This window comes from Scleropages formosus, chromosome 11, assembly GCF_900964775.1.
Source record: "Scleropages formosus chromosome 11, fSclFor1.1, whole genome shotgun sequence".
NCBI lineage: Eukaryota > Metazoa > Chordata > Actinopteri > Osteoglossiformes > Osteoglossidae > Scleropages > Scleropages formosus.
In genome coordinates this window covers 9357615-9381110 of record NC_041816.1, presented here as the reverse complement: position 1 = coordinate 9381110, position 23496 = coordinate 9357615, and the positions used below count along the sequence as shown (strand labels likewise).

At 44.7% G+C, this 23496-nt stretch overlaps 1 protein-coding gene across 1 annotated transcript in view; it reads left to right on the top strand.

Annotated features, from left to right (window-relative positions):
* The window catches only part of tjp1a (tight junction protein 1a), a 98059-nt gene that overhangs the window by 62357 nt on the left and 12206 nt on the right, over positions 1–23496 (top strand). The window contains exons 3-16 of the mRNA XM_018739601.2: positions 5933–5989; positions 9571–9695; positions 10124–10226; positions 10651–10960; positions 13694–13800; positions 14348–14516; positions 15089–15227; positions 19471–19613; positions 20599–20704; positions 20990–21140; positions 22207–22315; positions 22538–22757; positions 23043–23227; positions 23364–23459. Of these exons, the coding sequence (XP_018595117.2) occupies positions 5933–5989; positions 9571–9695; positions 10124–10226; positions 10651–10960; positions 13694–13800; positions 14348–14516; positions 15089–15227; positions 19471–19613; positions 20599–20704; positions 20990–21140; positions 22207–22315; positions 22538–22757; positions 23043–23227; positions 23364–23459 (2020 nt within the window). The remainder of the gene's footprint in view (positions 1–5932; positions 5990–9570; positions 9696–10123; positions 10227–10650; positions 10961–13693; positions 13801–14347; positions 14517–15088; positions 15228–19470; positions 19614–20598; positions 20705–20989; positions 21141–22206; positions 22316–22537; positions 22758–23042; positions 23228–23363; positions 23460–23496) is intronic.

Here is a 23496-nt window from a genome sequence, read left to right as displayed (position 1 = left end):
TTGAGCAAGGTGTTTTGTGTTTCCTGGGGACTTCTGTTCTTGCTACAGAAAAGAGTGGTGATGTTGGTCAAGCTGTGACAATGCGCGGTCAGTGCAAGGTGCTTGCTGAAGTGTGTGGGGGAGGGGGGGCGGCTGAGGTAGGAAGGGAACTGTAGTGTGGAGACCAGTGACCTGTAGGGAAGGGCTTATGGGGCACCCTCACCATATGCCATTGAGCATGCTCTGACTGCATATCGGGATTGACATCCATGTACTGAGGGTGAAGGAGAACTTGAGTTTGTGCGTGTGTTCAGGCTGAGTCCTCATGAATACTAAATGGGCTTCTGACTTGGCCAGTTTTCCAGTAAATAAAGCTCCCTTTCAGGTCAGTACTCTTATCCCCCTATGTGTATGTGCTGTGTGAAGTTTCCCCTAAACTGGTGTAGTCGATCTGGATTTTGGCACGCCATGTGCCATATCAAAGCTTCCCTCCTTCCCTGCTTTTCACTTCCGTTTTCACTTATTGCTTCTCTAGTAAGTTTTCGGGTGCATTCTCTGGAATGGGTCTCTTCATTATACTACCTACATGTTATAAAGTACTTAGAAATGTTGATGTTAATTTGTGATTTCTGTTTTTCTTTCGATGACAAAAAAATCAAGGCGTCCGTTTACCCCGCCCGGTATGGGGTCACCGGGGCCCCACCCTGGAGCCAGGCCTGGGGGGGGGGCTCGCATGCGAGCGCCTGGTGGCCAGGTCTATGCCCACGGGGCCTGGCCGGGCTCAGCCCGAAGCCACAACGTGGAGCCGCTCTTCGGTGGGCTCACCACCTGCCGGAGAAACCATAAGGGGCCGGTGCGTTGTGATTTGGGCGGTGGTCGGGGCCGAGTGCCCGGCCGACCCAAACCTCGGGCGCCAACTCTGGTTTTTGGGACTTGGAATGTCACCTCACTGGCGGGGAAGGAGCCTGAGCTGGTGCGGGAAGTCGAGAGATACCGTCTAGATATAGTCGGGCTCACTTCCACTCACAGCTTGGGTTCTGGAACCACTCTACTCGATCGAGGGTGGACTCTCCACTATTCTGGCGTTGCCCAAGGTGAGAGGCGGCGGGCTGGTGTGGGCTTATTAATAGCCCCCCCAGTTCAGCCGCCATGTGTTGGAGTCTACCCCGGTGAATGAGAGGGTCATCTCCCTACGCCTTCGGGTCAGGGAACGGTCTCTCACTGTCGTTTGTGCTTATGCGCCTAGCGGCAGTGTAGAGTACCCGGCCTTTTTAGAGTCCCTGGGGGGCGTGCTGGAAAGCGCTCCCACTGGGGACTCTGTCGTTCTACTGGGGGACTTTAACGCCCACGTGGGCAGCGACAGTGATACCTGGAGGGGCGTGATTGGGAGGAACGGCCTCCCTGATCTGAACCCGAGCGGTGAGTTGTTATTGGATTTCTGTGCTAGTCGCGGTTTATCCATAACGAACACCATGTTCATGCATAAGGGTGTCCACCAGTGCACTTGGCACCAGGACACCCTAGGTCGGAGGTCGATGATCGACTTTGTAGTCGTTTCTTCTGACCTTCGGCCATATGTCTTGGACACTCGGGTGAAGAGAGGGGCTGAGCTGTCAACTGATCACCACCTGGTGGTGAGTTGGATTCGATGGCGGGGGAAAAAGCTGGACAGACCTGGCAGGCCCAAACGCATAGTGAGGGTCTGTTGGGAACGTTTGGCGGAGGCCCCTGTCAGAGAGGTCTTCAACTCCCACCTCCGACAGAGCTTCAACCAGGTCCCGAGGGAGGTGGGGGACATTGAGTCTGAATGGACTATGTTCCGCTCCTCCATTGTCGGTGCGGCTGTTCGGAGCTGCGGCCATAAGGTCTCCGGTGCCTGTCGCGGCGGCAATCCCCGAACACGGTGGTGGACACCGGAAGTAAGGGATGCCGTCAAGCTGAAGAAGGAGTTCTATCGGGCCTGGCTGGCTCATGGGACTCCTGAAGCAGCTGACAGGTACCGACGGGCCAAACGGAGCGCGGCTCTGGCAGTCGCCGCGGCAAAAACTCGGGCTTGGGAGGAGTTCGGTGAGGCCATGGAGGAAGACTTTCGGTCGGCCTCAAAGAGATTCTGGCAAACCGTCCGGCGACTCAGAGGGGGGAAGCGGTGTTCCACGAACACTGTTTACAGTGGAAGTGGTGCGCTGCTGACCTCAGCTGAGGATGTTCTCGGGCGGTGGAAGGAGTACTTTGAGGATCTCCTCAATCCCTCCGACACGCCTTCCGTAGAGGAAGCTGAGGCTGGGGACTCGGAGGGGGACTCGTCCATTACCCTGGCTGAAGTTGCTGAGGTAGTCAAAAAACTCCTCGGTGGCAAGGCTCCGGGGGTGGATGAGATCCGCCCCGAGTTTCTCAAGTCTCTGGATGTTGTGGGGCTGTCTTGGCTGACACGCCTCTGCAGCATCGCGTGGAGTTCGGGAACGGTGCCTCTGGACTGGCAGACCGGGGTGGTGGTCCCTCTTTTTAAGAAGGGGGACCGGAGATTGTGTTCCAACTACAGGGGGATCACACTCCTTAGCCTCCCTGGGAAAGTCTATGCCAGAGTACTGGAAAGGAGAATCCGACCGATAGTCGAACCTCGGATTCAGGAGGAGCAATGCGGTTTTCGCCCTGGCCGTGGAACACTGGACCAGCTCTATACCCTCACTAGGGTGTTGGAGGGTTCGTGGGAGTTTGCCCAACCAGTCCATATGTGTTTTGTGGACCTGGAGAAGGCATTCGACCGTGTCCCTCGTGGCATCCTGTGGGGGGTGCTTCGGGATTATGGGGTTCGGGGCTCGTTGCTACGGGCTGTTCGTTCCCTGTATGACCGGAGCAGGAGCTTGGTTCGCATTGCCGGCAGTAAGTCAGACCTGTTCCCGGTGCATGTTGGACTCCGCCAGGGCTGCCCTTTGTCACCGATTCTGTTCATTATTTTTATGGACAGAATTTCTAGGCGCAGTCAGGGAACGGAGGGTGTCTGTTTTGGTGGCCGCGAGATCTCGTCTCTGCTTTTTGCGGACGATGTGGTCCTGTTGGCTTCATCAAGTCAAGACTTGCAGCGTGCACTGGGGAGGTTTGCAGCCGAGTGCGAAGCGACGGGGATGAGAATCAGCACCTCCAAATCCGAGGCCATGGTTCTCAGTCGGAAAAAGGTGGATTGCTCCCTCCAGGTTAGGGGGGAGTTGCTCCCTCAAGTGGAGGAGTTTAAGTATCTTGGGGTCTTGTTCACGAGTGAGGGAAAAATGGAGCGGCAGGTCGACAGACGGATCGGTGCGGCGTCCGCAGTAATGCGGTCATTGTACCGGTCTGTTGTGGTGAAGAGGGAGCTGAGTCGTAAGACGAAGCTCTCAATTTACCGGTCGATCTACGTTCCTACCCTCACCTATGGTCATGAACTCTGGATCATGACCGAAAGAATGAGATCGCGGATACAAGCGGCAGAAATGAGTTTCCTCTGCAGAGTGGCTGGGCGCACCCTTATGGATAGGGTGAGGAGCTCAGTCACCCGGGAGGAGCTCGGAGTAGAGCCGCTGCTCCTCCGCATCGAGAGGAGCCAGTTGAGGTGGCTCGGGCATCTGTTCCGGATGCCTCCTGGACGCCTCCCTGGGGAGGTGCTCCGGGCTTGTCCCACTGGGAGGAGGCCTTGGGGCAGACCCAGGACACGTTGGAGAGACTATGTCTCCCGGCTGGCCTGGGAACGCCTTGGGGTTCCCCCAGAGGAACTGGAGGAGGTGTGCGGGGAGAGGGAGGTCTGGAGTACTCTGCTCGGGCTGCTGCCCCCGCGACCCGGCCCCGGATAAAAGCGGAGGAAGATGGATGGATGGATGGATGTTTTTCTTTCGAAGGATGAGTAATGTGAAGTTGAGGTATAGCATGAGGGAGCGGAGACTGTGAGAAAGGCCATGATTGTTTTCATAAGGTGCCAAATGGAGTGGCCTAGTGTCACATGCTGATTTCATACATGTTTTTTTCCATGAGTGGCAAGGTCATAGTCTTCTAATGTAATGCAAATTAATTGGTGACCTCTGACCTTGCACCCACTTGTAGTTAGTGTTTTATGAGGGTTAGATTTTTAGATGGGCTCAGTCTCCAGCATAATAGCATGCTGAGCATGGACAATAGCTGCAGCATGCTAGTTTGTACAACAGTAGTGTGCTCACCTGTTTAGTAAACATGGTATCACCAGGGTGGGAGAGGGTTCATAGTTCACAATGTTTATCTCGATTAAGACAATATGTGCTTATCTGGCCCCTTAATTAGCACTGCCAAGTTTCCAAGATGTGGGTATTTATGCAGATACATCTACACAGACCCAAAGTAGAAACTTTTCAGTGTCCTGTAATGCACTTTTTTTGATTGCTGTAATTATTGGTCTTTTCCCACGTAGTTTTTCACTGTCTGCAAATCAGTGGGGCTATAAACGAGTTAAGACTCTAAACAATGGCTGAATGCTAATTGGTTTTACCCAGACCCAACATGAACTTTTCTGTTCCCAGACCCAATGTGAACTCCCATCAGAGGGACTGTGTTAGTGGAGGTCATCGTTGATGTTGGTTTGCTCAGCCTACAATATAGCCTGTGGCTGAACTGGTGGCTTTTATTGTGATTTTATGGATTGGAAAGAAGTATCATTAACACTGGCCTGGATTGACAGCAGAAAGGTTTGCTGTCTGGGCTGAACTTTTGTGATGTGGACAGTCTTCCTCCCTTCCTCCTCCTCACAGAGCTGCTAAGGCTAGCCCTGGACCTGCATCCCTCTTTCCAGCCAGTGAGAATTATCTCATCTTTGTGATCAGAGCATCTAATTTATTTTCTCTGGTCATCTTACTTGTAGCCATCTTTGCCCTCATTCTGCTCTGCTGACACTTAGACGGTTAAAGGAATGTACTATATGAAGTCCCCCGTACCCATTCCTTATGCCGATCTTGCATGGCATGTTGTGTAAGAGACTGATGGCGTTGGCTGTTGTGTGAGATGGCATGTGGTGTGCTTGGGAACCGGTCTGTTTGATCCACAGTGACAGTGCTGCGAGGTACATGAGGTTTGCCCAGACTGAACTGCTGCTCAAGCCAGGCATGAGCACTATTTATAGCCTGTGCACTTGCACTGTAAACCTGAAATAATCTGTATATTCTGCTCAGTTTTTGCTGGAATTCTGACACCCGTGCCATATTTGCTTGTTAAATTTGCATGCTGGAAACTTTGGTGCGTGTGAATAACTCAGGCCCAGCCTCACTGTGTCACTGCAGTTCACTGAGGTGTGGGTTTGCTCAGCCAATAGCCTGTAATACAATAAGTTCTACGTGCTGTAAGAGTGCTGCTACAGAACAGATATGGTGTTTTTGACATCCTCTGCAGTGAGCAAGTACTGCCTTTGTCATTCTCTCCCATCTAAAAATAACTCCATGGTTTCAGGGTCTGCCACATGCTCTAGGGGTTGTGGGGAAGGTTGTCTTATGTAAGAAAGCTGCTGGTGTAGCGCTGGGATTCACACTGCTCTTAAATTCGCCTATCTAGAACTGCAATGCAGGCATCATGCAAAAACCCCCATGAAAAAAGTAAGTGAATGCGTAACAGTAAAGGGTATGAGGAACAACAGCGCCCCAGGCGGAACCGGTCACTGCCCATGCTCCACCCCATGGCTGGGCTACACTTCAGTCTGTTTAGTAGGCCGCAGGTGATTATTCATCAATAAAAGGAAACCTGTTGTTTGAGAGCCTGACTGAGAGTGAATGTTGTTAAGGGCTTGGCCTTGGTGACAGTTTAACCAGTGAGAACATTGCTCTCGAGCAGATACTCATCCCTACTTTGTGTTTTATAAGTGAAAGAATATTTTTTCGCATTATCTCCCTTGTTTTCAGAATTGAGCCTTATCGTGGTATAATTCACTTTTCTGTGTACACATAATAAATGAACTTGTTTGTCTTTGCAGAGTGCAACAATGGAGGAAACAGTGATATGGGAACAGCATACAGTGACACTTCACAGGGTGAGTTTCTGTGTCCTTTCTTTCTCTCTCTTTGTCCTTCCACTCCTCCATTTCTGCCTCACTCTCATGCCTTGGCCATGCAGCTGCAGGATACATGTTCACATCCCACACAATAGCAGGGAAGTGGGGGAAAGGAAGAGAACAACTGTGTCCTCTTCCTGTGTGGTGCAGATCAGTCTGGAAGACTCTTCCATGGACCTGTGAAAAAGCCACTCTGCACTGACTATGATGTGTGCTTAACCCTCAGCTAACCTGCATTCGTGGCCACTGTGAGTCTCAAATGAAAACTACAGCACTAATATGTCTGTTTCCTGGTGCCTCTTTTTCTTTAATTCATGCACTTTAATTACAGCAGCTGTTTTTCATGAAGGAGCATAAGGTGTCAATCTTATTGCATCTTATTTTAAAACTTTCCAGACATGGTCTGGTTTGTAGTTTTTCTTGGGAGTGTTAAAAATATTCAAACGTGAGACCATTTTAATGCTACTGATAGAAAAACATAGAGGAAAAAAATAAGTGTGAGGGCAGTGAAGTAATGAGTAATGTTTTTCATACATGGTAAACCATCTTGGAACAATGTGATTTGTTGTGTTTAGCCCCCAAGTTTCACTTGGACAAATAGATGGCGGGTGTTTCTGGTTGCGCAAATGCTCATATTTTCTTAATTATGCCAACATAAATGAGCTTTGAATGTGTAGGATTGGTTGGAGCCATTGGAGTTTGCCTTTTGAGTCTGGTTTTGAAGGATATGACCCAGCATGAAAAATAAGAGACTGGTTATGATGAATAAGTAGACAATTTTGAAGATAAACTAAGACAAATGCCACTTAGAACCATTGCAGAACAATTGGGCATTACAAAATCAACAGTATGAAATCTATTGAAAAAGAAAGTCCTGGAGGAGTGAGTGAGTGAGTAAGCAGGTCAACCATGGAAGACCACAGCAACTGATGACAGAAAAATCCTTAGAGCTGTGAAGGAAAATCCCAAAATAACAACCAAAGAAATTATAGACAATCTGCAGAGTGCAGGTCTGAAAGTATCATGATTCACCTTTTGCAGAAGACAATGAAAGGGAAAAATAGAAGCTACACTGCAAGATACAACCCTCTCATCAGCACTAAGAACAGAAAGGCTGGACTGGAATTTGCAAAGAAGTACAAAGATGAGCCAGAGGAGGAGAAATTTTTTCTGGATAAGTGAGATGAAGACAACCTTTTATCAGAGTGATGGAAAGAGAAAAGTATGGAGAAAGAGGGACTGAAAATAATCATAAGCACATCAACTCATCTATGAAGCATGGAGGAGGGAGTGATGTGGCTTGGCATGCATGGCTGCCTCTGGGAGAGGTTTACTTGTCTTTATTGAAGGTGTAAGGGATTGTGCTAGCATAAGAATGAATTCTTGAGCATATGGAAACACCTTGTCCAAAAAAAGGCTTTAACCTAATTGAGCAGCAAGACAACAATCCAAAACATAGTATACACTTGAGCACAAAGTTCATCTGGGGAAAAAAAAGTGCAAAAAGTTATAAACTGAGGAAGTCAGTCTCCTGATTAAAATCTAAGTGAACATGCATTTTACCTGTTAGAGGAAACAGAAGTCAAACTCCCAATAAGCAACAACTGTAAGAAGCTGTCCTTAAGGCTTGGTAAAGCATCTCAAAAGAAGATATCAAGAGTCTGTCAGTGGGGTCATAGCTTCAGTGATTTGTTAAGGGGTTAGCAAAGAAGCAGTAACTTTGTTTCTCCCAGTATTTATTCATAAATCTACAATTGAGGGTCTAAAGGGTAAAGATCCAGTTTTGACACAGTTTATCCTGTATGAATAAGATTACCTAGAAAAAATATCTGATAGTCTGTACATTAGCTCATATTCATCTTTCAACCTGAAATGCAATTTCATGAATATGCAACAAAAATAACCCCTTTTACTTGAATATCCCAATGCTATAAGCTTCTCCCAGTATCTATGCCTGCCACTGTATGTCTTGTAAGTGCAGAGCAGTGCTGCAGCTGGACCTGCAGTAAGGCATGTTCCTGCTGCAGCTCTGCTCTCCTTGCCCCCACTCCCGGCAGAAATGTAGCCTGCAGGGCAATCAGGCAGAGTCCTTTGGGCCCCGGGGCACAACATCCGGCTGAGGGAAATTACACACTTCCAAGAATTGTCTGCTTTCCGCATCCCACAATCCTCGTGGCCTGTGGACCGGTTAAGAAATGATGAGATTTTGACCCGATCCATGAATTAAGCTGTGATTGCTCTATATTCAGATGGCAGCACAGTACTGCAAATAGGATTCCCTCCTTATGGTTTGCCATCTTGCCCTCCTGTTACCCGTTATCAAGAAATTAAGACATGTCCACTGACTTCACATAACAGTTGAAATCAGCCCTGAATTTTGGCCCTGGTACAGTCATAAGGAATTTGTGTTATGTCTGGACAGCTGAACCATTAGTGTGTGTCCATGAAGCTTATGGTAGACACTTAAATGGAAAAGTTGACCCTCAGAATGAGTCCAGACCAGGTTGCTTGTGTACTATCAGCAGTTGCCTTAGCTGTAGCTTTATCGAGGTATCATGGATGGCAGCCTAAGGTGTTGAAAACCAACCTTTATTTCTGTGTTCTCTGATGCTTCTGTCATGTGGGGTGTGCCACTGTTAAGTTTATTCATTTAAGAGACTTATATGCAGATGCGTGATTCTCTTATCAACAGGCAGCGGAAAACAAAGCGATTCCTCATGCTCAAGAGGCAGCTGGGTTAACTATAAAGATGTCGGTGTCCCCCAACCAGCTGTCATTTCCTAATTTTTTTTTTTTGTGTGTGTGCTCCTTTTGATTTTCTTTGCACAGCTGCGCTTGTAAACATTTGATTGTTGTCTTGGTGTTAGAAGTGATGCAGATTAAACCCATGTAGCATTTCTGTGCTTATCTTTGCTGGTGATTGTCTGTCTGTCTGTCTGTCTGTCTGTCTGTCTGTCTGATAAGGGGTGTTGTATAGGGATAACCACAAACCCCCGCTTCCCATGACAGACTTTCAAAGAACAAATTAGATGAGTATTTCTGATTCACTCTGGTCATGGGTCATCATAAAGTGTTTGTTTGTCATGACGACTCTGAACACATTGGGCAGGCTCTGTGCCAGTGCATTGATGCTCTTGGTAGAGCCTTGCAACAGTGATGTTTTGTTTTTGTTCCCCTGTTGGCTTTTTCTGGAAGTAGTAAACTGCTAGTGGTCCTGCAGAATATTTGCAGTTATAACTATCATCCTATTCTATGACCTTTCCATTTTTTTCCCCATTACATTTCAGCAGTGTTTATACACTTCGTATAAAAAGTACTTTACCATAATTTGTGTGGTGTTGAGTGCAGGACTGAGAGGCATGTTGTGCACATCTGCATTCTCTGTGTTTCAGCACTTTACAGTGTCACGCGTATCATTGCTGCCCCTTGTACATGGATCCCACCTACACGCATACACACATTCAGTCCCCTTGTCTCCCTCACAAAGTACTTCTCCCTGACACACAAGCAGTGTGATGCTGAACACCAGGGTCTCACAGCTTTGATTGGTCTCTCTACAGGCGCCGGGGTTCGGTTTTGGGATCGCCATATCAGGAGGGCGGGATAACCCTCATTTTCAGAGCGGCGAGACCTCCATTGTCATCTCAGATGTGTTAAAAGGAGGACCTGCCGAGGGTCTGCTGCAGTAAGTGACATTTTTTACCAGTTTGTCATAGGTAAACGTGTCATTTTCCTCTTTCTGGCATAACATAATTGGCACTTTCAGCAACTACAATTAAGTTTCTGGAAGTGAAGGCTTCAGAATTAACTCTTGTAGGTTACCTACAGTGATGTAAAGTGCTGAAACTAAACTTTGTTTCTGAGAGGCTGGCTGACATTAGCATTCCCTTTTTCACTTGGCCCGTTAGCCTTCTTGCACCTACAGTCCCAACATCTAGTAACGCCATTCAAAGAAACAGTACAGCATTGTTTTCCCTGGCAGCTGTAATGGCCTGTGGGGCAGTCACCTGGGTGCTGTAGATTCACATGTCAGACTCCTCATTATCTGAGACCCTTCCACTATCCAACCAGGCTGCTCAAAGCTCACTTTATGGTATCTCCCCACCCCCACAGGGAGAATGACAGAGTGGTCATGGTTAATGCTGTTTCTATGGACAACGTGGAACATGCTTATGCAGTTCAGCAGCTCCGGAAGAGTGGGAAGAATGCAAAAATTGTAAGTAGAGTTCTAGGTTGCAGGAATGGCAAATTCCAGAGCAGTAGCAGCCCCCTTGTAGATATGTTTGTTAGGGTCTTTAACATGTAAAATTATTCTAATAAGGGTTTTCTGTAAATTTAAAAATCGTAACATAAAAACACACATCTGTAAGCAAAATTACGAAAACTGGTGTAAGGGATTTAGCAGAGGGTCCTTCTGGTGATGGTTGGTTATATGGGTCTGCAGGAGAGCAGAGAGGATGAGGCTAAGTTCCTGCCACCCGATACTGGCAGCGTAAACCTCAGTGTCCCCCTGTGTCTGCTTTATGCAGACCCCTCTACCTTAGACACCATCTCGTAAAGTGAAAGATGCCCCATATGCTAGTCAATCTGTCAACGTATGTGTACAGTGAGTCGCCACACTTTCCCTTCTTCCTGGGCAGACCATCCGAAGGAAGCGGAAGGTTCAGATCCCTGTCGGCCGACCAGGGGAGAGGGAGACCATGTCAGAGCATGAGGAAGAGGAAGAAGACAGCTATGATGATGAGGTGTATGATGAGCGCAGTGGCCCTAGTGCCTACAGTGGGGCAGGTGCGACTGGCGGGCGGCATGGGGAGAGAAGCAGCAACCGCCGGGACCGCAGCGCATCCCGTGAGAGGAGCCTCTCACCCCGTTCCGACCCACGATCCCAAGCTTCAAACCTTCCACCTCGTCCTGCAAAAGTCACATTGGTCAAGTCCCGCAAGAATGAAGGTTGGTGTCTTCAATCTGTTAGCATGGATCCAAAAGATGAAGACATTTGATTAATTTCCACTACAGTTTTTGTTTTGCTCTCAGTTCATTGGTGCTGTTTTTCTTTATCATGCTCATCATATTTCACTGTCAAGACATCGCAACATTCCATAAATACAGGACAGTACTCATTTATGCCTGGATTAATACTATTTAAGAATTTTTCAGGAGATGTTTAAGGTGTTCAAAACCATTACTGAAAATGATTAGCGAGATTTTAGAACCCAGGTTCATGCCTTGATTTTTTTTTTTAATTACCAGTGTTATGCTGTATTCATTGTTAAAAATTTATGATCTGTGAAAGCATAAGTTATTTCACACACATTAAAATGATCTTGGTTTTGTAATAGAGCAAATGTAGGTACAGATTTCTTCTGCTTTTCCTGCCATGGTTGTATTAAAGGACACATACTGCAGATTCAGTGGCCATCAGTGATCAGAACTTTTAACACCAAGATCAGAACACAATGTAAAGTGTCCAGTTTTCCACAGTAAAGCAGTAGTTAGTCCATGGAAGTGCCTGTCTTCCAGCTTCTCAGATGTTAATTACCAATGAAAACTCTGTCCTTCGTGTCCTTTAAGTCTCTGAGACCGATGAGGGCTCTGCCCTGCAATGGAGACGAAACAGCATTGTGATGTGTGTGAAAGATGATGTTTTCCTCAGGGAGTGAGCCAGCACTGAATCAGTTTCAGCTAGGGAGAGGCACACACACAAACAAACAAAAGCCTAAATCCACTCCTTTAGGATCATTCAGTGCAGCCTCTTGGAAAGTCTATCTTTAAACATGGCTGTGTTATGACATGTGGTCTAGTTCTGTAAGTGTGCAGTGCTGAGAGTGCTTCTGGAAGGTTCCCACACAGTCGGCAGGTAGACTGCCCCCCTTGGGGCTGTTGGGCAGCTGGAGCAGGTGTGGCGCAAAGCAATCTTCCCATCCCTTGGGGCACGGGTTGGTGGTGTGAATTTATGGCCTTGGCAATGTACGTTTCCCTGTAGTGCTTCCTCTCGGTCCCTTCTGCAGATAGAATGATTGTCGGGCGATCCCTGACTTTTAACTAAACAATGCCGCTTGGGCCATTTTTAAAAGGAACTTTATTTATACTTGCACTCTCAAAGCCAGCGTTTTCCGGTCATGTTCTTTCATTCTGCTGTATCTGCTTGTTTTTATTCCAGTTATCTCACATTAATTAGCTTTGATTGAGCTGTTAATGGAATGAACAGAAGGACTGACATCGTAGTAAATTGAAAGTAGTAAGTTAAAGGCTTTTTCATTTTAATTGTTGCTATTGAGTTTGTAGATTAAGTGTAAATGTCATTTCTGTGCTATATCAGTGTAATACAAAATTATTTCGTACATACATTTTTATGATCTGCTTGTCCTTGTCAGGGTCACAGAGATCCGGAGCCTGTCTTGGAATCACTGGGTGCAAGGCTGAGTGGGGTACATCCTGGATAGGACACTAGTGTATCGCAGGGCAGCCACACACACACACACACACACACACACACGCATGCTCTACAAGCAATTTAGCATCATAATTTCACCTGAACTGTTTATCTTTGGACTGTGGGAGGAAAACGTAGCACCAAAGGAGAACCCATGCAGGAATGGGGAAAACATGCAGACTCTACACAGACTGAGCCAGGTTTGAACCTGAATCCAAACAGCTTAGGTGCTGTGAGGTAGTAGCACTACTTGCTGTGCTATCGTGATGCCCCAGCATTATTTTAGTTATTCATGTGTATTAATGTTCTTAGCCTTTAGCCAAACAATTGTAATATGTTCTGTTTCATTTGTATCTGCAATTCAATTTAATTCATTTTTATAGAGTGCTCTTCTCATGCAGTGACACAGAGCGCTTTAACAGAGGCATAACGCAAGAAAAAGATACAAAGAAGACAGTCGACTAATGACTACCATAATAAAGTACTTTTATTGCGCTATAAGTATGCCTACTGGCCACCGGGGAAAGGAACAAAAACTCCCACCTGAAAAGTTGAGGGAGAAAAAACCTCTGGGGGTCCACAAGCCATTGGTTGCCCACCCCTCCTGGGCAATATATTCATTAAGTTGTGGATACTATTTGACCTACCCTTGTTGAGCTTAATTGGCAAAAATTCTGCAGCAACAGATTTTTTTTGGCATTTTATTAGAATTTTATTTATAATCGTTTCCTTATTTTTAACATTGTAAATTACTAGGATAAAAGTTAGTTGAACATGTCAAATGTTTTGAATAATACTTTCTCCTACCGTTTCTGACAGTTAAGTTACAAATTTTCAGACATTCCCCCAAAATCACATTTTCTTCAACAGTTTGGATTTCACATCACAAAAAATACTTCATTAAATTCAAAAAAAAAAAAAATTGCTTAAAAGGAGCTGTTTGCAGAAATAAATCCAATCAAGTTGTGTGTTATGTTAAAAATTAGTGACTTAAGCTTGCACTATATTACACTATATTTTTGTTGTTAGAAATGTGAAATGCATCAGTTTTTTTAAACATTTTTGGTAGTATTTTTCCTGATTACATACTTCCTCTAAGGCAGTGTTTGAGTGCCAGAGCTGCTGGCTCTGGACTGTCCTCTGTGCTGGGAGTTTTGGTGCTTGTGCTGTGATGTGACCAATGGAGAGTGTTAAACTACCACAGGCTCTCTGCTGATACCATCTGTGTTGCATTCTGTTCTCTCTGAAAGCAGAATATGGCCTGCGCCTGGCCAGCCACATCTTTGTGAAGGATATCTCCCCAGAGAGCCTGGCTGCCAGGGATGGCAACATCCAGGAGGGCGATGTTGTGCTGAAGGTGAGGAGGAGGAAGATGGGCAGAGATATGCCTGTCTCTTCTCCCAGATTTGCTGCCATGTTTGCCTAGCCAAGAACTTTCATTAGCAATAAGCAATTAACCTGTCAGGCTTTTATGTATGATCAGCTGCTGTGTGTACGAATGTGCACAGACAGCCTTCTCTGTGAATGCACCTTAACAGTGTGGCAGAAACTGCACAGCATTGATATATCATAAATTTAGTGGTGCCATAGCAAAGTGGATTTGCATATTACAAGGGGATATTTAGTTGGGGGCTTGGTGTTTTACAGTACACAGGTTGTGGCTGTTTACTTATTTGAGCAGACAGTGCTAAAAACACTGAAATACACTCTTGAGGGGGATATAAATTTTAAAAAATTATTTATAATGCATGATGACATCTTTAATATGTGCTGCTAAAACCTGCATCAGTGCAAATGTTCTGAAAGAGAAGTAACAGAAAACCATGTGCATAGAAAGTCCTTGCTTTTGGAGGTCCTCTCTGTTTCTTTCGGGCTGTTTCCTCTTATTGCCTTTTTTCTTTTAGATCAACGGAACAGTGACAGAGAACCTCTCCCTGATAGATGCCAAGAAGCTCATCGAGAGGTCAAAGGGCAAGTTGAAGATGGTGGTGCAGCGGGATGAGAGGGCGACGCTACTCAACATCCCTGACCTCGATGACAGCATCCCTTCAGCCAATGCCTCTGACCGAGATGGTGAGGGGGGGGGGGGCTTTTAGCAGAGTTGCTGGGGGTAGGGCGAGGGACTACAAAACCAGGTGATCTCAAGTCCAGGTGATCTTCACAGTGGACACCATAAATACTTCATTGAAAATCTTGTTCTATGCAATACCTTCATTGCATCCAACTATGAAACATTATTTTTGAAAATATTTAACAGGAGAAATATATTAATATAAATTTATGATAATTTTTTTTAATTCAGTGGTCTGTTTTGGTTTGCAAAATTCATTAAAATTTGAGCTCATTTTTCTAAGAAGCTTGCATAGCACGAAGCAGAAATTAAGTGATTTGTTGTGTGTTCTTACTGGGTGGATAATGTCTGTGTTATTCACAAGGGAAAAAGGAAAGCAAGCAATTACTGCCAGTTGTGAGCATGACGATTACTCATATCTGGACATCTTGGCAAAGCTGATACTATCAAAGTAGAAAAAGCTTTTTTTTTTTTTAAAACTAAATATATTATTTGCCGTTTTTCTTTCAAAGTCGACATGCATGCAACACTAATAAAGAGATGCCTCATTAAGCCACCCCTTTTATTTCAACAGACATCTCAGAAATCCATTCACTGACATCAGACCATTCCAACCATGAGAGAACCCGTGGCAGTCGCTCGCGTTCTCCTGACAGGCGTTCCGAGCCCTCAGACCTTTCAAGGCACTCGCCCCAACAAGTCAGCAATGGCAGGTAAGGAGCCTCACGCCTCTAGACAGATGCGTGAGTACATGTAGCAGGGGCCACGGAGCGAGTAGTTGAAATGAGATTGCAGATTTCAGTGTCTGCAGATATAACAAACATCTTTGAGGGCTGTTGTGCTACAGCTGGACCCCAACTCAGACAAGTGGCAAAACCTCTACTCCAGCATAATTGTGTTATGCAGAATCACATTTACTCCACACCCTGGTCATGGTGGTAGTCCATATCATGTGACCGAGTCACATCTGCGTTTTTCAAGTTTGCTAAAAAATATCGAGTTGTGCTTCATTTGTTAATTTTTCCATTTATTTAGTCATTTTTTTCTTTTTTTTCTGTTTCTTCATTAACCTTCATGACAGTGGCCTTAGTTGGAGATTCAAGTAAGTGGTGGTGCTGTGCATGTTGAGCAATGTAGATGCTCTGGTAATGCCAGCAGATGAAAGACATGTAGAAAAGTAGTGCTGCCTATAGGAACAAGTAGATGAGGAGATAAGTGAATAGACTGAGAAAGGAGACTAAATTGAAAGAGCCTTTTTATTAATACAATAGTAGAAATCTGGAAGCATGAGAGGCTGTTTTGAATGTCTGGAAGGAAGCCAGCGGTAACGTAAAGGTCCATTCTTGTTCCAGATGTAACACGGGGGTTCCCATGCCACTTTTGAACATGCAGAACACCCTGAAATATGTTCAGTATCCCTCTCTTTCTGTGAAATATAATTTACCTACAAATAGACTGCAGATAGTCCTTTTGTCTTATCCTTTTTGAGAATTTGCTTTTGCCAGTCTAGAAATCTGTATGCTGCGCAGTAGATGCTGACTGATGGCATAAACACACATAAGCAGCTGTGCATGAAGATTGTCAGTCAGATAAATGCTAATTCCTCATAATTCTACAGCTATTTAAAATGCGGTCCCTGTTTGTACATTCAGTGCTCTCAGGTGGCTTTAACTTGGCAATTCTTGACATGGTTTTCATAAAAAAAAAAAGGATACTGTCAGGAGGAACAGTATGGAAGAATGATGTTTTTAATCCATCAAATTAGTGTGGTAGCAGTAAAATTAGTGGTGTAATTAATAACTGGGCTGTTTGTACTTGTCCTGATTCACAGCTGCCTGTTTGTCACCCAGCCACTTCAGTAGGCAGTGTTCATTCCAGTTGTGATCTGCTGTCAAGTTTTGAATAACAATGTTTTGTTTTGATGCAGAGCTGCAGGTTCACTTTTGCGCAGAATACTCCCACTGTAAGTTTTTCCTCTATGTTGTGTTTGTGGAGGCGATCCCTGAACTGGCATCCCGTTGAGTGTTTTACATGATCTCTAAAAGCTGTATGGCTCCACACCCTTTCACTCACTTGTCGCTCAGTATCAGTGCTGCTGGTTTGCTTTACGTTGGTTAGACCAGTGGTCCACCCCCAGCTGAAAGCAGTGTGCTGGTTAGTATGCAAGCAATGGTGTATGCTTTATTGTAGTGTGACTCTTCTGTACTGAATTCAGATTTAGGACTCTGAGTTGAGGGAGTTCCCCTCTTGGGATTTGAACAAGCAACCTTCTGGTGTTAAATTCAATTCCTTTACCGCCACATCACCTTCAAGCCCAAGGGCATACACAGTAATTGTGTAACATTGGTTTTGTTGAGCCTCTTGGATGGTGTTTGTAGACTCTGTGAATGGTTTGCTTGTAGTTTCACCACCAGTTTCTGCTCTAACTTGTTCCTGTTTTCCTGAGTTGTTGCTCCAGAATCCTTTGCATAAGAACCTGAGCCCTACATGTCATGCGACCCAGTTGCCATACATGTATTTAGTATTGATAACTGCGAGTAATGCTTTACATGTTTCATAGAACTTTTGTGCTTCTTTCATTTCATTCTGCTGTACATAAGCAGAATTTAGCATAATCCTCCACTTCCTGGGATAATCCTGTTTCTGTTATTGTCTGTAGTTCAGTGTTTGTAAATAATACTGCTTTTTACTGGTATTTTTGTGCCATTTCAAGCTCATGGCTTGTTCTCAGGAAATGTGGAAAGTTAGGCATTTTACACCAACAACACACACTATATGTTTGTTGTGGCCCAAGAAAGTAAGTGTTGTACAGATTAGATGAAAGTGGCATTGTGATTCCTTTGAGACATGCAGTTATTTTATTCACATACTCTATAAAAAAAAAAAGAGAAATTTATGGTCTCATGTCATTTTATGATTAACTTTTTTTATAGAATATTTCACATTCAGTTGCATGTGTTTTGTAGTTACTGGATTTTTGTATCCATAAGTTCTGTTGCTGCTATAGTTGAATGTTAACAAGATACTATTTACATTTTCAGAAATTTTAAAGCATCCATGACCAATCATGTGACTCAGTGTTAAACATTTTCACTAACATTCCCCTGTTGTGATAAAAGCTAAAGTAAATGTTAGAATAAAGTTTGAATTATATGAGTGATGAAACCATTAGCCAGGCCTGAACAGAAATGGAATACTTGTGGCTGCCTTCTTGTTGGTGTTTGTTATTAACTTGTCAAGATGACTTGATCAGGAGCAGCAGTTTGACTGGGGTGTAAGGAAAGGGTTAGCAGTGTTTGTGCCTGCAGGGAATTTGTGAACAGAGAGGGTAGTTTACAGTACAGAGTAAATGACTGTAAAGAAGGAGGGAAGTGGGATTTATCACCGCTTGACATGCAGCCTGTTTGTACCAGTCCACTTAGACAGGAGATTTAGTGTGGAGTCTACCATGATCAGCCCACAAATGCTTTACTGCCATTTTTCAGACCACAGCAGGCAATGGCATCTCTCTCTCTCTCTCTCTCTCTCTCTCTCTCTCTCTCTCTCTCTCTCTCTCTCTCTCTCTCTCTCTCTCTCTCTCTCTCTCTCTCTCTCTGTGTGTGTGTGTGTGTAAAATCCCACAGGACTTTAGCTCTGCTGTTTTCAACCACCTTTTGCAGTGTCTCCCATTTGGACTTGGGGACTTCCAGTTTGTATTTTGCACAGATATTCCTATACATTATTCCAGCCACTTGGTCATGCCTCTCAGTGTATGCTGTCCCAGGTTGCATCTTACACCCTGCTTCTATGTGCTGGACTGTTTTCCGCATCTTTGCAGTCTGCACCTTGGGTCCTATTTGTTATGGTGAACCCCGACCTCTATGGATCTGGTGCACGCATGATTTATATGTTCAATGTGAAATTCTTTTGGGTGTGCCATTTTTATTACATACATAAGTTATCTTGAAGTGTCTTGTAGTCTTGGTGAAGTCTGTTTTGTGGGTGCTGCTTTTTTCTTTTTTTGTTTGGAAACTGTTCCAGTGGTGTCCAGTTCTGGGCCTTTGCAGTTTGTGCACTAAAGCAAGTCTTGGTTTAAGGCGGTCATTGGCCGTACCTCTGCATTCCTTTGCTGTTGAAATGAGTGCTGGGCAGCAGTCATGTGACTGTGCCGGAACTCTGCCATTGTTCTAACACTCCAGAGTGTAGTGGGAATGTCTCCCTGCTGCCCCCACAGAGGGAGTAACAGGTAGTCACCTTAGCCTGTCTCGCTTTCCACAAAGCAAAAAAAAAACATGCTGCAGTACATTCACTGTTAACTTAAATCTGCATGTAAGTTAGAAGTTTGTGCAAGTTGAGTGCAACCATAATCCTTCAGTTTTCCTTTGTTTTCAATGTACTTGAACCTGGTTTGTTACCTGGTTATTGGTAGGTTTCCACTCTGGTCTTTCCCTAATTGCTGTTTGTCTTGCTTTTTTCTCTTAAGTCCCCATGATGCTCCAAAACATTACTCTGTAGCATTTAAATGGACACACTAGACTGAAACAAGTGTTACTCTTTAAAACATTGCACTCCTATGTTACACCAATGATACATGATCAGCACTGTCTCTAGTCAGTTTGCTTATCATACCTATTTTTCTGTGGATTTGCTGTAACTTATGTAATCTTTTCTGAGGATCTTGTTCTGTGTACTAAGTGCTATAAACAGTATCCTACCATGGTGCAGCTCATGAGAAGCTTGCTTATTCAGCTGCCATTTTGCTTTACTTGCTGTAAATCTTCAGTTGGTTTTCTCTTGTCTGTCTTTTGAATTGTATCAATTTTTTTAATAAACATGTTTGTCCATTTTTACAGTCAGAATCACAGCAAACCTTTTTGTTTGCTTGTAACTTTACTTGTGAAGCAACACAGATGTCCAGGAACATTTTATCACTGATGGCTGAAAACACAAAGTGAAATGCTTTCTTTTTGTTCCTAGCCACAGAAGTCGAGAAGATGAGAGGATTTCAAAACCAGGAGCCATATCAACTCCTGTAAAGTTAGCTGAGGAGGTGCGAGTATCCAAACCAACTGAGGATCCTGGGACCTTACTAGAGGAGAAATTGATTCCCGCATTGCCAGGTCAGGGTTACAGAGAGAGGCACCACTTCTGTCGTCCTGTCATTGATTGTTACTGCATCGGTCATTACAAGAAGAACCTCACTTCTCTCACTGGTGCAGCCTTGACTCTTCCCGTCCTGCCCCAATTTCCAGGCAGTGTTCTCTAGCTCCCTCAGCCCTTTTGGACTTGCCAGGGACTAGAATGTATTTTCCAGTTCATGTTTCTGCAACAAGTGCTTCATAGAGCTTGCTTGACACTATGGTGGCTCCTGTAGGTCCTGTTAGGAGCTCTTTACTTGGAGCGCAGCTACATTTACATTTATTAATTTACTTTCATAAGTAACTGACAGTGTTAAGCCTCCTATAATTATTCACCAATTTATACAGCTGGTTAATTTTTTTACTGCAGATATTTAGAGTAATTAACCTTACATGAGTGTATTACACCTGGACATGGGATTCAAAACTGCAGCCTTTGGGTCCAAAGACAGCAGCTCTAACCACTACGCTGCCAGCTGCCCTTACCCACTTCTGTTTTCTGCAGTTCACCACATTTTCTCTGTTGCTTATCATTGTTTTACATTCATTGAAATCTGTAGTAAGAGCAGCTCACAAGGCTCTACACTTTCAGGCAATGCATACTTAAAATCTGTGGAATCATTGTTTTATATTTCTTTGTCATGCACATAATTTAGTAACGGCACATTTTGATGCCGTTTAATGAATATTCCTTCTGGTTTCGTCTTGAGATTATTAATGTCATTGAGTATATTCTGCTGATTAAAGCTCAAAACTCATTTGGGAATGTCTGACATCATTCTAAGTCTGAAGCACAGTCAAATCTTGTACTCACTGGAGTTGATCCATTAGTCTAGCAAGCTGTTGAGTAGTAGTTTCCTGGTGTGCTGATGAACCTGTTTCTTATTTGTGTTTAGTTTGGGGGTTGGGGTTTTTTCTGCATTTTGTTGTCTATGCATCTGTTTGTGTTTGCATTTTGTGCCCTCAGAGCCCAAGCCTGTTTATGCCCAGCCTGGCCAGCCTGATGTAGACCTGCCTGTCAGCCCTTCTGATGCCCCAGTGCCCAGTGCTGCCCATGATGACAGCATCCTCAGGTCTTTCCTATGTCCTTTGTAGCAACTTTAGTGCACTGCAACTTTTACCTCTTGTACTTTGTATTATAGTTATTGCATTGCTAATAGTCAGAGTGAATTATAGTTTGACAGCTGAGTCTTTTAATGGGGTAGTTTATACTCCAAATCAAGGGTACAGGGGACATACTTAGGACTTGATCAGCAACCTTTAGTCCGCTACCTCCCCACTACTCACATCCCACGATTGCTGTTCCTCCTACCCTGTTTTCTAATGTGTGTCTGTCTTCTCCATTGACCACACATCAGACCAAGCATGAAGCTGGTGAAGTTCAGGAAGGGCGAGAGCGTGGGGTTGCGACTAGCCGGGGGCAATGATGTGGGCATCTTTGTGGCTGGGGTGCTGGAAGATAGTCCTGCTGCCAAGGAGGGCCTTGAAGAAGGGGACCAGATTCTCAGGGTGAGAAACCTCACATTCACACAGCCGCAAAAAGATTAAGTCGACACAAATGCTTATTTCTTTCACTATGCACCAAGAATGTGTTTCTCTGCAAATCCCAGTGAATCTAGTGTGTGCTGTCATTTACATTAACTTTCAGGTTCGTTGCATTGTTCGTTACTCGTTTTAGCATGTAGTCTGTGGAGGAAAGATGAAAATGTAATGATGAATATGTTTGTTCTGTTGTGAAAGTGCTAATTTGTGTTCATTTATGGAGTATTTAGTGCTGTTTGCTGACAACGCTGAATGTTTAAAGCTTCCCCACCCACCCAGCAACACGTTATGTGTGTGGGCTGGGTTGTGAACAACTGTTGTTGATGTGCCTGTGGAATGGCATTGTTGTTACCCACGCTGCCTGGGAAATGGTGGCACTGTAAAACTACTACAGCATCCTTCAGACTCATGACCAGACTGCCCTGAAATAGAATACCATTTCATCCCTATGAAACAGTGATGATTGTTCTCCTGCCACAACATTATGTCCTTAACAATGAAGCTCACTGTTATTCATGAGCTCTTGTAGTATTTTATACTGTAGCAACACTGTTTTCTAGGCTTTTTTAAGCTATTGAAAATGGACTATTTCTGGTTATAGGAATCCAATTTCTTGAGAAGCCGAACATGGTTTTGTTTCAGTCCCATTTAGTATCAGAACTGGCTGTGGTCGGAGATCTACATTTCAAGAAAGTGTTTAAGCTGCAAAACAGTCAGTGATGAGCCTATTTGTGGGCTGTCTTTTCTTATCATTACTTCACAGAACAGCAGGGTATGAATGTTTCTTAATTTTCCTTTTTGTTCTTTCCAAAGTAAAGATGGAAAAGCTTCTGTGAAGAATGAAAGGAACACTGGTATTTAGTTTTCTAACTCGGGCCATATGGGTGTTGTTTGAATGTTCGCCAGAGTTCAGCAGCTGTAAACATTGCATTGTCTTTTGCTCAACAGGGTTTGGGGTGGGGAGATGGTAAAATAATACTGCTTGAAGGAGAGTGTACCATTCCATCAGCCTCCCTATTCCTACTTCCTCTAGGTAAACAATGTGGACTTTGCAAATATCATTCGAGAAGAAGCAGTGCTCTTCCTTCTTGATCTTCCAAAAGGCGATGAGGTTACGATCCTAGCCCAGAAGAAGAAGGATGGTAAGTGTGTTGCAAGGGAGTGGGTTAGCTGCACATTTTGACTGTAGCAGTCCATGATAGAGGTGCTAGACTATCACTTGCTGTCGTCTTTGGAATTAACAAATGGAGACATTCATTATGTACAGTTTTCCCCACACGTTGCTGTACTGTGTTCCATTGGGCTTTGTGCTGTTAAAACAATTGTCTTCATTTCTTCTTGTTCATTCCTTTCTGCACACCCAGTGTACCGCAGAATTGTGGAGTCAGACGTGGGTGACTCGTTCTACATCCGCACACACTTTGAGTATGAGAAGGAGTCTCCCTACGGGCTGAGCTTCAACAAGGGCGAGGTGTTCCGCGTGGTAGATACACTATACAATGGCAAGCTGGGATCCTGGCTGGCCATCCGAATTGGAAAGAATCACCAGGAAGTTGAGAGAGGAATCATCCCCAACAAAAACAGGTATTTGCAGGCTTAGTCTGCCTACCTTTAGAGATGTTTTTACTTTGAAACACAAATGTGTAGTGTCTCAAATCTGATGGCCTTGAGACCAGTGTAGAGTGATAAAAGGCAAGGTAAACAGTGAAACAGTACAGACATAATTGCTTAGATCCAGAGAACAGCATCCTTTTCATGCAGTGTTTCTTTTGTCACCCAGTAAGCCAAACTGTGCAATCAGATGAGGATCACCAAAGATTTGTGTGCCAATGCCCTGGTCTTGTGCTTTGTATCCTGTCCTGTCTATAGGGCTGAGCAGCTGTCCAGCGTGCAGTATACTCTTCCGAAAACCCCGGGCGGTGACCGTGCTGACTTCTGGAGATTCCGTGGCCTGCGGAGCTCCAAGAGGAACCTCCGCAAGAGCAGAGAAGACCTCTCAGCCCAGCCAGTTCAGACCAAGTTTCCCGCCTATGAGAGGGTGGTGCTAAGGGAAGGTGAGCACCTGGGCTGGACAAGTAATTTGCAGTCTTGTTCTCTGCACTGTTTCTTTTGGTCAGTTGGTTTTGGTGTTCTATCTTAAACTGAGACCTGTGGCAATGGGCATTTCGGTAACTTTGTTTTTTATGTTAGCTGGCTTCCTGAGGCCTGTGGTGATCTTTGGGCCCATCGCAGATGTTGCACGTGAGAAGCTGGCCAGAGAGGAGCCAGATGTGTTTGAGCTAGCAAGTGAGTACCTTCTCTTTTCGTCACATCCCTTCTTGCT